The sequence below is a fragment of the Canis lupus genome, chromosome 1 (genome assembly GCF_011100685.1).
Source record: "Canis lupus familiaris isolate Mischka breed German Shepherd chromosome 1, alternate assembly UU_Cfam_GSD_1.0, whole genome shotgun sequence".
Taxonomy (NCBI): domain Eukaryota; kingdom Metazoa; phylum Chordata; class Mammalia; order Carnivora; family Canidae; genus Canis; species Canis lupus.
The window spans coordinates 98913567-98929219 of record NC_049222.1 but is presented as its reverse complement, the minus strand read 5'-3'; the positions used below and the strand labels follow the sequence as shown (position 1 = coordinate 98929219).

General features: G+C 63.5%; 1 protein-coding gene across 2 annotated transcripts in view; it reads left to right on the top strand.

Annotated features, from left to right (window-relative positions):
- The window catches only part of PHF2 (PHD finger protein 2), a 67108-nt gene that overhangs the window by 48540 nt on the left and 2915 nt on the right, over positions 1-15653 (top strand). For both annotated transcript variants that reach the window (XM_038527369.1, XM_038527370.1), the window contains exons 6-20: positions 1148-1334; positions 1792-1954; positions 2360-2447; positions 2782-2888; positions 3847-3938; positions 4822-4911; positions 5467-5835; positions 6974-7093; positions 7447-7562; positions 8911-9089; positions 9165-9235; positions 9856-10016; positions 13504-13778; positions 15029-15124; positions 15509-15618. In XM_038527369.1, the coding sequence (XP_038383297.1) occupies positions 1148-1334; positions 1792-1954; positions 2360-2447; positions 2782-2888; positions 3847-3938; positions 4822-4911; positions 5467-5835; positions 6974-7093; positions 7447-7562; positions 8911-9089; positions 9165-9235; positions 9856-10016; positions 13504-13778; positions 15029-15124; positions 15509-15618 (2224 nt within the window). The remainder of the gene's footprint in view (positions 1-1147; positions 1335-1791; positions 1955-2359; positions 2448-2781; positions 2889-3846; positions 3939-4821; positions 4912-5466; positions 5836-6973; positions 7094-7446; positions 7563-8910; positions 9090-9164; positions 9236-9855; positions 10017-13503; positions 13779-15028; positions 15125-15508; positions 15619-15653) is intronic.

The following is a 15653-nucleotide window of genomic DNA, read 5'->3' as shown; positions in this document are numbered from 1 at the left end:
TGTGTGGTTCCCACAGGCCCAGTCTAAGTACACGAGGGGCCCTCACACTTCATGCTGGGCTGTGGCCTTGGTGCTAGGGCCGCCCAGCAGCTGAGAGGGGGAGGGTGCCTCTGCAGATAGTGTGGTCTGTCCCTGTGGAGGTCAGCTGGGGTGGCAGGGGCTGGGCCCGACCCCATAGACCGTTGGTAGTGGTCTCAGGGCTGTGGCCTCAGGGACCCTGCAGTGACTCCTGCGTCCCCTGACCCTGGAGGCACCTGTGATGGGTAGAGAGATGGCCCTGCTGTGTATTATGTGCACATATGTGGTTAACCGTGCTCTGTCCCCCACGGGGGCCTCAGTGCCTGGGGCCTTGGGTCACCGCCCCCCACACCAGGAGCTGTAGGGAGCTGCTGGCCTTGGCGACAGGACCCCCGAGGAGCGGTCAAGCAAGGAAAGAAGGGCATGTGTGGCCGTGTTGGGAAGCCTGGGTGGGTGTGCAGATGGCCGCGGGGCCCCAGGTGGCGGGCTGGGTCCCTCTCCTGTGTGGTGTGTGGTCTAGGCCACTGTGGGCACGGGTGCGTGGAGGAGGGCTCTGGGAACAGAGATGGGCATCTCTGGGGACCTGCTATGAGGTCTGCCGGTGAGGTCGCTGAGGTTGGGCGGCAGGGCCTGGTGTGTGGTCCGTGTCTGTGTCGTCTTGGCGGCATGGCCTCTGATGCATTGCTGTGCGGTCTGTCCCCCCGAGCAGCGAGCATGCCAGGCCGTTGCCGGGCACTCTCACCAAGACAGCGACATTCCCCAAGAGGCCACCTTTGTATTTCCGTATCCTCCTTGGAAAGAGCGTACTGGCCTACCAGAGCCCCGCAGGGTCTGTGGAGTGATGCCCGGGGCACCGGGTGCATGCGAGGCAGGCCGCTGCCACCTGCCCCCTCGTCGGCCGGCCTGTGCTCCACGGAGCGCTGTCTCTGGCCTCCGTGGAACACAGCGCGGTTTGGTGTTGCCGCGGCCCCTTCCAACCCCACGAACCTTAGTTTGCTGGTCTGTCAAGTGGGGGCAATGCTTCGTAGCCCATAGGGGAGGGACGCACACCCCAGGGCCCGTTCCCCCCAGGGCCCTGGGGACTTGGGGGTGCTTTTGCTGCTGTGACCCTCTTCCGGTCTCTGCCCAGGATGTCCAGCTTCGTGGAGCCACCCGACATCGTCAAGAAGCTGTCATGGGTGGAGAACTGCTGGCCCGATGACGCGCTGCTGGCCAAGCCCAAGGTGACCAAGTACTGCCTCATCTGCGTGAAGGACAGCTACACCGACTTCCACATCGACTCGGGTGGTGCCTCCGCCTGGTACCACGTGCTCAAGGTGGGTACCTGCCTGCGCCAGCAAGACCCCTGCTGTCCCCACGTGCTTGGCGGGCCAGCACCGCCACTTGTGCAGAATGGACACTTGTCCAACCCTCGGGGGCACAGCGGGTAGGGTGCGCAGTGTCATTCTGAGGAGGCTGCCGTTGGAGGCAGCCCGCTGGTGGAGGCCAGGGCTGAGCAGTGTGCATGCCCCAGGAAGGGAGCGCTGCTTGGAGGACTTCCTAGAAGAAGGGGTGGGGGAGCATGCAGCATTGAGCCCACACAGAGCCCCGGGGGGTTGGGGGAGCCAGGACAGAGGCACATGTGAAGACAGACGAACAAGGGGATCCAAAGGCTTGGGCTCGGCCAGCGCCCTGGGTCGTGGCTCCCCTGTACCCCAGCACCCTGGGTTGTGGCTCCCCTGCCCCCAGCGCCCCAAGTCGTGGCGGGCTCTGCCAATGGCCTCTCGTTGGCAGGGGGAGAAGATCTTCTATCTCATCAAGCCGGCCTCGGCCAACATCTCCCTGTATGAGCGCTGGCAGTCAGCCGCGAACCACAGTGAGATGTTCTTTGCCGACCAGGTGGACAGGTGTTACAAGTGCACTGTCAAGCAGGGCCAGACGCTCTTCATCCCCTCAGGTGGGCGCCCTTTCCCGTGCCCTGTCTACCCCGCAGGGCTCTGCCCTCACCCTGGGGCCTCCAGGGGATGGGTTCCTGGCCGAGGCTCACATCCAAGGACTGTCTGGGACGTGCCCACTTCCCTGGGCTGCGGCAGCGCTGCCTTGGCCCTTCCGCCATGTGTGGAGGCCAGAGGGAGGGCACCCCAATGTGGGCGGGCCTGGGTGGGTGCCCTTGGCTCCTGGGTCTGTGTGAGGCAGGCGTGTGCTTAGCGTCCAGGCCAGCTGGGACACAGACTCTCCTTCTGGGAGGCTGGGCCTCATTGCACGGAGCGTAGGGCACGTGGGGCAGCCCGCCAGGGCAGATGGGCTGAGGCCGGGTGGTGTGAATGTGCCACGGAGGGCTCCCACATCCCCACCTCCGCAGGCTGGATTTACGCCACGCTCACGCCCGTGGATTGCCTGGCCTTCGCGGGACATTTCCTCCACAGCCTGAGCGTGGAGATGCAGATGAGGTAGGGCCGCACCTGCCTGGTTCCACCTGCCAGAGTCCCTGCTGCCACGCCGCTGCAGTGGCACCTCCCCTGAGTTCTGGGCACGCTGTTAGCCTCTTGTGCCGTCCTGCCAGGGCCCCTGGGTGGCCCGGTCCCTGATAGCCCCTGTGGCCCCTGGGGGGTGTGGGGTGAGTTGAAATCCTCTCCCTGGGCACTGGCCTGTGGGGCTCGCCCTGACGCAGGGGAGGCCAGAGTGGCACAGCCTTGGTGTGGCCTTGTGGCTGTGATGTGGGCTCACCCTAGTGTCACCTGCTCAGAACTCATACACTGGATGGTTCTTTGCTGTGGTTTCCAGAGCATACGAAGTAGAAAGGAGGTTGAAACTGGGTAGCCTGACTCAGTTTCCCAACTTTGAAACTGCCTGCTGGTACATGGGGAAGCACCTGCTGGAGGCGTTCAGAGGTATGATGACATCCAGGTTGGCATCTCTGCTGTGGCTCTGGGGGCTGGTCCCTCACGGGGCTGCTGATGGGGCTCAGCTGGAATGTCAGAGGCCGGGGGTCTGCCTGGCTCTGGGCTGCAGCTGAAAGACCCTGGTGGCGTTCCTGCCACCCTGGGGAGGGTGTGCATGTTGGGGTCCCCGGGGAGGCTCGTGGGAAGGGGTGGGCTCCTTGGGTCCCTGCCCTCCACAGACATCCATCTGCCCTCTACCTCAGGCCTTGAGGGTCCATCCTGGCTTCCCACTGCGGGCTGAAGCCCCATCATGCGGAGCCCTCTGTGCTCTGGCTCCAGTCTGAGGTGGGGAAGCGAAGGACATGGACCTTAACCTTAGCTGGCCAGAGTTCAGTGAAATTTGCCCATCTCGCCCCGAATTCAGATCCCTAAGCTTCCCCCCAGCAGAGGGGTTGCCTAGGAGGGAGCCTGTGGGAGTGGGACATGCAGAGCCTACCCTGGGGTGGCCTGATAGGGTGAGCACTGACTGCTGGGTGCCCCCTGCCAGGGCCCCAGAGTACCAGGCCGCCAGTCTCTGCCCCTGCAGTGCGCTCCCTGACCACGAGGGGGCACTCTGTCCCCAAGGGCGTCTGGGAGGCTGTGCCGCCACAGCTGTGCAGAGGCCGTGGGAGCCCTGGCAGCACCTGGGCCCTCACTGGAGTGGCAGGGGCGGGCAGTGCAGGGAGCTAAGCCACCTGCCAGCAGGACCTGGCGGGTGGGCGAGGGAGGGCTGGTCCCGCCCCTCCCGGGGCATCTGGGGCAGGCCCCCCGAGGTTCCATGAGGGACCGTTGGCAGTTGGGCAGGTGGCAGTGGGTGGGGGTCCTGCCGACTCCACCCCGCACCCCCCATGTGACATCGCCCACAGGAGTGGTGGGTGAGGGTGGGCAGGCACACACTCACCTGACCCGATCCCTCTATGACCCCCAGGTTCCCACAAGTCTGGGAAGCAGCTGCCCCCTCATTTAGTCCAAGGAGCTAAAATTCTCAATGGTGCTTTTAGATCATGGACGAAAAAGCAGGTAGGGAGGTGTGCCAGGTGTGTCCCCGAGCAGAGGGAGGGTGGCTGGTGGGGGTCCCCCAGCATGGGTCCTTCCTTGGGTGGGAGCTAGCCTGCGGAGCCCACCTGTAGTGGGGAATGCCAGAGGTGGCGCGGAGGGCACCCCAGGGCAGGAGACGGCAGGGGCCTCAGCCTCGCTGGCCAGCAAGGCACTGGCTCCAAAGTGGGCTTCACTCTGAGGTGGACCTTCCTTCCACAGTGTCCCCTGTCATGCCCCCTGTTGTGGCCTGGTGTCCTACCCCCAGGGTACCCACAACAGTATGCCCAGTGCCCCCCAGGCTCTGGGGGCAATGCCCCTTTCCCCGCATCCCCCCCAGCAGCACTGCCCTGTCCCTCCTGCCCCTGCCCCTAGCACACTGTCTGGTGACCTCCCATATCTCTGTCCTAGAGCCACATCTCTGGCCTCTGGGCCTAGAACCATATCTGGTGTCCCTCCCTGTCACCTCAGCCATGTAGTGGCCTTGTGCCCAGGAAGAGGGGATGGCTCATATAATGCCCAGCTGCTGGTGGCCTTGGGCAGCTTGCCCTCTCTGGGACATGTTACAACCCCCTGGGGAGGGGTCATGGCAGAGCCATCTCAGCCCGGGCTGACATCTGGCTGGAGTGGGCTGACTCGTTCAGGACCCCGTGTAGCCGGTACCCCTAGCCTGTGTGGGCGGCAGTGGGTCCTTGGTTGGTAGGCAGGAGACTACTGGGAGGGACCATGTGGGTGAGTCAGGGTCCGGGAGGCTGAGCCTGCTTCAGCCCCTATGGGTGGGCAGGGGTGGGGTGGCATGGCCAGTGCAGGTGGACGTCAGCACCTAGACTGGGCGGCTGACCCCTGGCCCGCGTCTGCTGCCCTCCAGGCTTTGGCGGAGCATGAGGACGAGCTCCCAGAGCACTTCAAACCTTCCCAGCTCATCAAAGACCTCGCCAAAGAGATCCGGCTCAGCGAGGTAGGGCCTGACCCCGGGGGCCGCCAACCCTGTACAGCGGCCCCACTGCCCACCTGCCAGGGACCACCATGTCTGAGACAGCTGCCACCCCGGCCCTCCAGGGCAGGGCTGCTGCACGGTGGGGACTCCCAGGCACTGTGGCTGCCCATGGCCTCCTGGCCCCAGCCCAGGGACAGCAAGGTGGGGCTCCTCTCCAGCTCCCCAAGTAGGTGGGGAGGGATCCAGAGGGAGGGCCATGCCAGCTGCTGGAGACCCTGGGCTGTCCCAGCCTCTGTGCTGCAGGGTAGGATGGCAGTCCCCACCAAGGATGTAGAGGGGTCAGGTGGCTGATGGGTAGACGAGTGGCACCTTGGCACAGATGTGTTGTATTGATGAATATGTCACATAGTGGTGTAGGCAGGTGTGAGCATGTCGCATGGATACTGTAGGAGAGATGTCAGCCTGCCCCGTGCATGGTGTAGACAGATGCTCCTTCCTGCTGGAGTGTCTCCCAGAGCCCAAGCAGAGACCCTCCTGACCGGGGCGGCTGGCCACATCTCCTCCTCCTCTCCCTAGAATGCCTCCAAGGCCTCCCGACCTGAAGTGACCCCAGCTGTCCCCACGGATGAGGTCTGCTTTGGGGACCGGGAGAAAGAGGAGCCCCCATCCCCCATTGAAGCCAGTCCTCCTCGATCCTTCCTGGAGAAAGTGTCCAAAAAAAAGATTCCCAAAACCGTGAAGATGCCCAAGCCGTCCAAAGTTCCCAAGTCCCCCAAACCCCCCAAGCCCCCGAAGCCCCCCAAACCGCTGAAGCTCAAGGATGGAGGCAAGAAAAAAGGGAAGAAGTGCAGGGGGGCGGCCTCGCCCACCATCCCCAACCTGGACCTGCTGGAGGCACACACCAAGGAGGCACTGACCAAAATTGAGCCTCCGAAGAAAGGCAAGGTGGGTAGTCTCACCCCGTCTGTGGTTGGAGGGCCGCAGACCCCTCAGGAGCTGGCCTGGGGTGGAGCTAGGGCTGCTGTGTCCCTGAGCTAGAGGGTCAGGGTTGGTGGCTGTGTCCTGGTGAGCATGGCACAGCGAGGAGAGACCTCCCAGTAAAGGCAGTGGTGTTTGCTAGGACAGGGGTACCACACAGGGTCACCTGGGGGAATGAGCTGGCTGAGTTTCCTCTGGGGCCCAGGTGTCGGCTGAGTTCTGAAGGTGGGCCAGGCACCCAGTGGAGACCAGCAGGGAGGCAGAAGGGCGACTGGTGATGGGAGTGGTTACTGGAGCGGCCTGAGCCCCTACAGGCAGTGAGAAAGGCAGGCCTGGCCCCGAGGACCTAGCAGTGTGACCAGAGGTGTGGGCTTCAGGGACCAGGAGCCCAAGACCAAGCGCCATTGAGGGATTTCCTGCTAACGGGAGGCTGTTACCCACTTCTCGCTGGGACTGGGGGTGGGGTCAGTGACCACCAGGGCCAGCATCACAGGGCTGCAGTGGGGCACATTGGTTCTCCCTTCATCAAGGCAAAGAGGGTGGATGAATGAATAGATGAACAGATGGATCGATGGGTGGGTGCCAGGAAGAGGGGAGAGAAAGAGGAAGCAGGGAGGGTGCATGAATAGGTGGATGGATGGGCAGGTGGATGGTTGGATAGAAGGGATGGGTGAGTGGGTGGGATGGATGAGTGGGTGGGGGTGGATGGGAGGTAGATGGGTGGGTAGGTGAGTGAATGGAATGGTGGATAGCTGGATGGATGGATGGATAGTGGATGGATGGGTGAATGGGATGATGGATGGTAGGTGGATGGGTAGATGGAATGATAGGTAGATGAGATGCATGGATGGATGGGATGGTGGGTGGGTGGGATGGTGGATGAATGGGATGGATGGATGTCTGTATGGGTGGATGAGTGATGGACAGATGGTGGATGGATAGGTGGGATGGATGGTGGGTGAGCAGATGGGGTGGATGGGCCATTGCATGTGAGCCAGTAGGAGGCAGGGGCCCTATGCTGTGTGGCTGTCACTTTGCCGGGTAGCCTCGGGGTTCCTAGACATCGTCCCATGTCCACTGCTGGGTCATGACTCCTGTGTCCTAGGCCACAAAGAGCGTCCTGAGCGTGCCCAACAAGGAGGCGATCAGCTCACAGAATGATGTGGAGAGGCTAGAAATCCGAGAGCAAACTAAAAGCAAGTCAGAAGCCAAATGGAAGTACAAGGTGAGGTGTGTGTGTGCACGTGTGTGTGCACCTGCCTGGGGTGGGGGCATCTTCCACAAGATGCAGGTGTGTGAACACCTGTCCCCCGGGGGCAGTGCCAAGCCGGCCTATGGAGGCAAGGGTTGTGAGTGTGGCCTCTGTGGGGCTGCCTTCCATGGCGGGGGCACCTCCTGGCCTGGGGAACCAAGTGCATCACCCTACAAGCTGACAGCTGGCCCAGCTTCGAGCACATGTGACCCGGGGCGGGACTGGGTCCTTTAGGCCCTGAGTGACAGAGAGCAGGGGTTCCTGGGCAACGGGTCGGAGGGAAAGCTAGCTGGGGGCTCAAGGACCGTCTTGGGCTTCCTTTTCAGAACAGCAAACCTGATTCCCTGCTGAAGATGGAGGAGGAGCAGAAGCTGGAGAAGTGTCCTTTGTCGGGGAACAGGGACCCCAAGTTCTCATTTTCCTTTAACAGGAGGCTGCTGAGGTAGGTGCACGCTCACACACATGTGCCCTGTCCACGGGCTCACACATGCCATACGTGCTCACACGTGCTCACATCACACACCCCCGTTATACACACACACATATGCTCCATCACAAGTGCTCACACATATCATACATGCTCATATCACACACCCCCATTACACACTTAAACACACTCATGCCCCATCACACATGTTCACACACATACATGCTCACACGTGCTCACACCACACACCCCCGTTATACACACACATGCTCACGCACATGCACCCCGTCCATGGGCTCACACACGTCATAACGTGCTCACATGTGCTCACACCCCCGTCACACATGCTCATGCACATGCGCCCCCTCCTGCAGGCTCCCCAGCCGAGGCCCCCCCCTCCCGAGTGAGCAGACCCCATCCCTGCCTCCCAGGCCGTAGCCCTGGTGGGTGGAGAGGGGGGCAGCTGGCAGAGGAGCAGAGCGTGACTCGGTTGCTGTCCTGGGCTGGTGCAGAGGGAGTAGGGTGGGTCAGGGTCCTGGCCTCAGAGCACAGAGACTGGTGGGGAGGGGCCAGCGTGAACCTCATATTATCAAATGTGCCTAAAATTATGGCTGAGATGAGGGCTATGGAAGAATGATTTGTGGGGCTTCCAGGGCCCGAGAAATCAGGAGGGCCTCCTGGAGGAGGTGGCACTGAGCTGAGGTGGAGGCCATAGCCTGAGAGGGTGTGTGTGTGTGAATGGGTACATCCATGTTCTAGACCATGAACGGGCACATCTTCTGAGCAGCTTGGCTGGCCAGCCACCCCTCACCCGCCGAGAAGCCCCACCTGCTGTGGTCTGTCTGAAGTCAGGGTGGGCGCCCCTTGGCGGGGGAGCAGGTGGCTGGGGCCAGTGTCCTGCCCTGGCCTTCAAGGCCCTCACTACAGGTAGTGGGGAGACAGGGCCACTCAGGGCCTGGCGGGATGAGCCGGGGGTCTTGGTCACGGAGGAGGCAGCAGCAGTGCGCACGTGAGCCATGTCACCCCATGTGTGCCCCATGTGCAGCAGGGCTGCCTGGTGTTCGGAGCCACCCTGCTGGGAGCTGACGCGGGCCTGCCCTGCCCACTGTCCCCGATGTCCCCACTGCCCCCGCTCTCCCCACCGCTGGGCACGCCCAGAGCCTTCCTTGCCCTGAGGGAAGGCCCTGCTGAAGGATGGTCTTTAAGAATATCGTCTGAATTTATGCTCCCGAGAGCTGTGCAGGGGATGCAGGACATTGGCATGAGCCAGGCTGGTGCGGGACTCTGCGTGGGGGCTTGGGGAGCACATTATCGAGGCCTAGCAGGGGCCGTGGGGACGCTGACACTGCTCGTGCTGCCGCAGCCCCAAGGCCCTGAAGCCGCAGCCCAGCCCGGGCGTGTTTGGGGCCATGCAGAGCTTCAAGGAGGACAAGCCACAGCCGGTGCGGGACGAGTACGAGTACGTGTCGGACGACGGGGAGCTCAAGATTGACGAGTTTCCCATCCGGAGGAAGAGGACCGCCCCCAAGAGAGACTTGTCTTGTGAGTGAGGGCGTGAGGGTGGGGAGTGGGCCGTCCTCCGTGGCCTCTGCCAGACGCCCGTCTGCTGTGTTTCAGTCTTACTGGATGGGAAGGAGCCACTGCCCACGCCCGTCACGAAGCCAAAGCTGGAGTCCGCACTCTACAAGGTGAGGCCGAGCCGTGTGTCCATGCCTGCCTTGGGCTGGTCTGCGCACGCAGGACCCTGCTGATGGCCTGGTGTGGGGGCTGCAAAAGGGTTGTCCTCTTCTGCCTCTCCTCGGGTGTTTTCATGGGGAGGGTGGCCAGGGTTCAGGCCGTGGCCCCGTGGAGGAGGGCTGAAAGCGGGGGTCTGTGGGTCTCTGCGGGTGGCTGCCCTGCCATGACCATGACAGATGGTGCCAGGCCCAGCAGCTCCCAGGAGGCCAGGTCCCTGCAGAGCCACCTGCCAGGGGCTGTGGGTCTGAGCTTCCACTTGTTCCCTGCCCAGCCCCCCAGCTCCTTGTATCTCTGGTCAGGATTGGGGTTCATGTGGGAGGCCCTGTGAGGAAACAGGGTCCTCTGGGGTCCTCTGGGGAAACAGGGCATCAGGACAGCCCCGTCCCACGGGCAGGCCTGCAGTCCCAGTGGAAAGCTCCGGCAATCTCCTGTACGGTGTGTCTGGCCAGCTGGCCCTGTGGTGCCCATTACAAGGGCTGGCTCTTTAAAAACTTGGAGAAACATCTTTCCGTGCAGGGGGAAATAGCAGGTCCCCTAAAGCCTCTGACCTGTGGCCCTGTCCCCACAATAGAGCGACGACTCCTCTGACGAGGGCTCACTGCACATTGACACAGACACCAAGCCTGCCCGCAACGCCAAAGTGAAGAAGGAGGGTGCGGGCTCGGCGGCGGGCATCCTGGACCTCCTGCAGGCCAGCGAGGAGGTGGGAGCCCTTGAGTACAACCCCAACAGGTAGGTCCAGGGTGCCTGCAGAGAGGCCGTGGGGTGCGGGTACCCCTGGGGAGGAGCCCAGGCCACGCCAACGTGGGGCCATTTGTGCCCTCACCGCAGAGGCAGGGCAGCCAGAGCAGGACCCGTGCCCCACAGAGGGGCTGCCTAGTGGCCAGGGAGGTGAGTAGGGGGCCGCACCCCACCCACCACAGTCCTGGACACTCAGCTCCAGCCGTGACGTCTGGCTGGCTCCATCTGGACGCTACCCAGATGCTCTGAAGGTCATGTAGTAAATTTTCCATGGCGCAAACCCAGCCTCCTGGTCAAGGGCATGTGGTATCTTTGAGCCCTGGGGCTGCAGAGACCTCACCCCGCAGGGATGGAGACCATGGCCTCAGAGCTTGGGGATGGAAGAGCTGTGGCCCGAGGAGGGTTCCCAGGGCCACACCCCGTGGGGCACGGGGGCCACACCAGACTGTCCTGAAGCCCCGTGTGCACCCCGACATGCCTTCGTGTGGCTGCGGCCGTGAAGGCCCGGGGTGGCCTGGCCTCTGATGGGAGATGAACCAGCTAACCCCTCTAGGCTTCGTTGGATGAAGGGCCCGGGCTCATTTTTCTGGACATGGTCCCAGTTGAATTCTCTCTCCATCTGCTTAAACTGGGTTAAGTGTTGTGTTCATTTTTTCCCCACATGGGATTTCCACAAGTAGCACAAACAGCTCACCAAGGGGTTGGGGCTCCCCGCCGCCTTGGGGGACCAGAGCCCCACCTGCCTGTTGATGGACCCGGGTGTGGGGTCCCAGGGGTCTGCATGTGCTGGGCATCGATGTCCAGGCAGGGGGACCTGCCGGGGAAGGGCAGCCTGTGCGGCCTGCAAGGGGCCTGCACGGGGCTCCCCTACATCTGCCTCTGAGGTGAGGCCATGTTTCCAGAACCCAGGTCCCAGGGCCGCGTGAACCCGCAGGGAGGCTGCTCCCGGTGGGTGTAGACACCCAAAGCCAAGGAGGTGGAGTCGAATGGCTGAGTCTCCTCTCAGGACTCTGTTCTGGGTGCCATGTTCCCTTCAGATGGCCAGAGGCCTGCATCTCCTGCCCGCCAGGAGGGACTTCTGTAGAGGTGCCCCAAGGGCCCCTCACCCACAGATGCCCTGTGGCCTCTGCCGTGGTGGGACGGGGCCTGAGGCCCCTTTGCTGGGACAAGCCTGGCTGTGACCCCGGTTCACTGAGGGCAGGGCACTGCTGCTGGTGCTGGCCCCTGGGGGCACCATTACCCTGGTGCTGCCTGAAGGTCAAGATGCTGGAGAGCAGGGTCTCTGCACGGGGGACACCGGGACCCCGGCCCGGGAGGAGGGCGGCCTGTGTGCAGTGCTACGCTCACTACCTGCAGACACTCACATGTGCCCTCACACCACCCGCACGTGCACATGCATGCCTGCCAGGCCCACCCCCTCTCCCCGCTGCAGGCGGTTCCTCTCCCCAATCTCCCGATTGGAGAGCAGGTCAGTTTTTGATGGTCCATTTGCTCTGTTTTAAGTTTTCGCTGCTGGGAAAAAAAAAGCTGAAAAAAATGGAGGGAAATATGTTAATTTGTTGTGGATGGTTGGCAGTGCGCACCGCAGGGGTAGGGGAATGTTGGAATGATAATTGGAGGATTAAGAGATTATTTTCCATGTGAGCTAGGTAGACTGTGCTCCTTGATTCACTGGCCGTGTGTGGACAGACGTGTGGCCCCTGCTGCCTGCGGCCCTGGGCTCTCAGGCCTGCCCCTTGGAGCAACCAAACTGGGCAGGGACCCCATGGTGGTGGTGGGGTCCTGTGCAGTGTGTGCCCTGGCCCCAGCCCTCCCTGCCCTGGCTGAGGGGCCGTGTGGACACCCCAGAGCCTGGAGTCACAGGGGGTGGGGAGCCCACTGCTGTTCCCCTGTGGGCAGAGGTCTGTCCTGTTCAGAGACCCCCAGTGACCGTGCTGCACAGCGCCCTTGTGCTCCAGGGCAGATCCTCGCAGTGGGGCTGGGGAGGCTGCATCCGTGGCAGGGAGTTCCTGCCTCTGCCGGGGGTGGGGGTTGCTGCCCGGACTGGACCTTTTCATTGTTTTGGCCTTGGGTCTGCAGTCCTGTTTGGCCCCAGCAGAAACCAGAGCGCTGTGGTCCTGTGTCAGGGCGGGAGCTGGGGCGGTGCCCGGGCCTGGAGCCAGCAGTGACCAGCAGGACGGTTCTGTCCACGCTGGCCTCCCTGGGCCCTGGGTGCTCCCTGGGGGCCAGCTCCACCCCCAACCTCCAGCCCGAGGCCTGGGAAGCTCTCATTTCCGCGTGGGGACTCATGGTCCCTTTTCAGGTTAAGGGTTCTACTACATGTGCTCCAAAACACTTTGGGGGGAGGGGAGGGGGGAAGGGTGTAGGGGAGGGTGTGAAAGCCGCTGATGCAGGATGATGCTGAACCTCTGACAGGGCTTGCTTGGACTGACACTTTGGCTGCTGCTTTGGGGTTGCAAGACCCCGTAGTGGGCCCTGCCCCTGGGGCACCTGGGCAGGCAGGAGGGGGCCTGGACGTCCGATATCAGGAGAGGACCCTGCTCCCTGGGCCTTCTGGTCTGTGAGGAGAGGAGGGCTGTGGGGCCCCAGCAGCCAGGCACGGGGTGGGAGCCTGTGCCTGGCTGCTGGGGCCCAGGGGCTGGAGGGAGGGTCAGTTCAGTAGGGCCCTGCAGCCCAGGGTGGGCTGTCCTGCCCCCCATGACAGGGTCCACAGGGATGAGGAGGATGAAGCTTCTAGAGGAGCCCAGACCTGTGCTTTGTGAGCTCTCCCCATCCAGCCATGTCCAGGACCCTGGTGATGCAGGGAGAGGCCCTGTGCCCCGCCCAGAGCCCAGCAGAAAGCACAGTGCCAGGCACAGCCTCATGGGGTGTCTCAGGAGCCAGAGAGCAAGTCCTGGAGGGAGGGGAGCTGGAGCTTTAGGGACTGCGGGTGCAGGGTTAGGGCAGTGGGAGGCAGCCTTGGGAAAGCACAGCACCCATGGGGGTGGCTGAGGACCTGGGGCTGAGCTGACATGTGGCCCTCTGGTAGAAAACAAGATGGAAGGGGCAGCTGCGATCAGACGCATGGGCACTCCCTGTCTGCCCCTCCCTGTGTCCCTGCTCCACGCCTTCTCTGTCCCTGCAGGGTGTGAGGGCAGACACCTGGCTGTTCCTTTTTTTTTTTTTTTTTTTAAAAAAAAAGATTTTATTTATTTATACATGAGAGACCCAGAGAGAGGCAGACACAGGCAGAGGGAGAAGCAGGCTCCCTGCGGGGAGCCCGCTGTGGGACTCGATCCTGGGTCTCCAGGATCACATCCTGGGCTGAAGGCAGACACTCAACTGCTGAGCCACCCAGGCACCCTGAGGGCCCCTCTCCTAAGCAGGAGTCATGAGCAACCACTGTGCTCCAGCCGTGTGTCCTCGCCGCTGAGTGGGAGGGAGCAGGGGCGGTGGGCGCTGGGCACTGAGCTGAGTGCCTGTCTCTCTGTGCCCCCAGCCAGCCCCCGGCCTCCCCCAGCACACAGGAAGCCATTCAGGGAATGCTGTCCATGGCCAACCTGCAGGCCTCTGACTCCTGCCTGCAGACCACATGGGGTGCCGGCCAGACCAAGGGCAGCTCATTGGCGGCCCACGGGGCCCGGAAGAACGGGGGTGGCAGCAAGAGCGCGGGCAAGCGGCTGCTGAAGAGGGCGGCCAAGAACAGCATGGACCTGGACGACTACGAGGAGGAGCAGGACCACCTGGACGCCTGCTTCAAGGACTCGGATTACGGTGAGCCCCAGGGGCGGGCAGGGCCTGTCCGCGGTGCTGGCCATGTGGGGCCGGGCCTCCTCCAGGACACGGGAGGCAGCCTTCGGAAGGTGTCCCCAGGGGAGGGGTGCCACTATCGCCACCCAGGAGGAATGCCCCTGGCCCCACCACAGAGCCCCCGTGCGTGTGCGCCATGTGTGGTACACGCTGTCCTCATGGGCTCTCCAGGGCGCGTGCCCACAGCCCCGAGCCTGTGCTGGGCTCACCCCCCACCTCCCCCGGCTGCTCCCATCCCAGTCGCCTGGCGGCCTCCACCTATCACCTCTGTGGATGCTGCGCTGTGGACGCAGGTGCGGGGGCTTTGTGAGGCCAGGTGTGGGGTGTCCCGGGCTTGGACCTGGGAGGTGGTGTTCTGGGTGGAGGGCAGATGCCCTGCCCTGGCCCAGCCACCCCACGGCCATACGCTTGCACACTGCTTGAGACCCCATCCACTTGGTCGGTCTCGGTGTGGAAAATGACACTGAGGCCCAGAGCGGCTGCCTTGGAGGTGGGCAGAGTGGGGGGGTCCCCAGGGCTGACCCCTCACCACTGACCACAGCCTTTCAGACCCTGCCCTTGGGGCTCCCAGCAGTTCGGTGGGGGCTGCTGCCGGTCTTGGGGAGGGTCTCAGGAACGAGGACCTGCCTGCACACTATGGCCTGCCCCCAGGGGTGGTTAGGGCCCAGGGGTGCTGGCTCTGGTGGTGCAGGGGCTGCCTTGGAGCTCACGCTCCTGCCCCCAGAAGAGCCCTCTCCGAGTGGAGGTTGGCCCTGGACCTTCTGCTCCACTCCCGGGGTCCTGGCTGGGAGTTGGCTGGGGGTGCCACTGGGGGGGTGGCTGGGGGCCAGTAGGGGCCTAGCTGGGCGGGTAGCTGGGGACCCACCCCAGTCTGATAGGCTGTTGGCAGTGAGCTCCCTTGGGGGGCAGGGCAGGCCCTGGAGGTGGCAAGACACCCCTATAGTGGGGGCACCTGGGGTCACCAGGGCTATCAGGTGGGGCTTGCTTCCCAGGGACCCGCTGGGTGGGCTCCAGGGATGCTGGGTGTTTCCCTCTCTGCAGCCACAGAGCAGGGGACCTGCTAGGAGGCCCTGTGGCCAGGCCCGATGGTTTGGGGGCCGCCTATGCCGTGCATGGGGCAGCCGTTCTGGGGGGGACAGCAGCTCACCAGACCTGCCCACAGAAGCTTTGTCCCCCGCGGCGTCGCTGGCTCAGGTCCTCCCCCCACCCCGTAGTTTATCCCTCTCTGGAGTCGGATGAGGACAGTCCCGTCTTCAAGTCCCGGTCCAAGAGGAGGAAAGGCTCTGACGACGCTCCCTACAGCCCCACAGGTAGTGTGTGGAACTGGGCGCCCCCTGCCCGTCCCTCTGGCTTCAAGGCTGTGGCCGGGGGTGGGGGTGGGGGCCTGCAGGGGCCTCAGTGGGGCTGCACTCCTCCTGTGAGTGGGCTAGGTGGGTGGGGGTCCCCATGGGGTCTGAGAGAGCACCCCTGGGAAGGCCATGACTGCACCTGGCAGGGTCATGGCAGCCATGGGGGTGGGGGGCTTGTCACCATCTGCATGACCCCACCTGCTTGCTCCTGTCTTGCTGGCATGGGCCCTTCACATCGGGGCTCATGTTGTGATCTTGGACAGACGGGGGCCGGGTCATGGGGCCTGGGAGGGCATGCAGATGATGGGGGGACACCGCTCGAGCAGGTGTCCTTCTCTCCCACAGCAAGGGTTGGGCCATCGGTGCCGAGGCAGGACAGGCCTGTGCGCGAGGGCACCAGGGTGGCCTCCATCGAGACTGGGCTGGCAGCTGCTGCAGCCAAGCTGTCCCAGCAGGTGAGGAGGGAGCCTACCTCTGCTCCCAGGGGAGG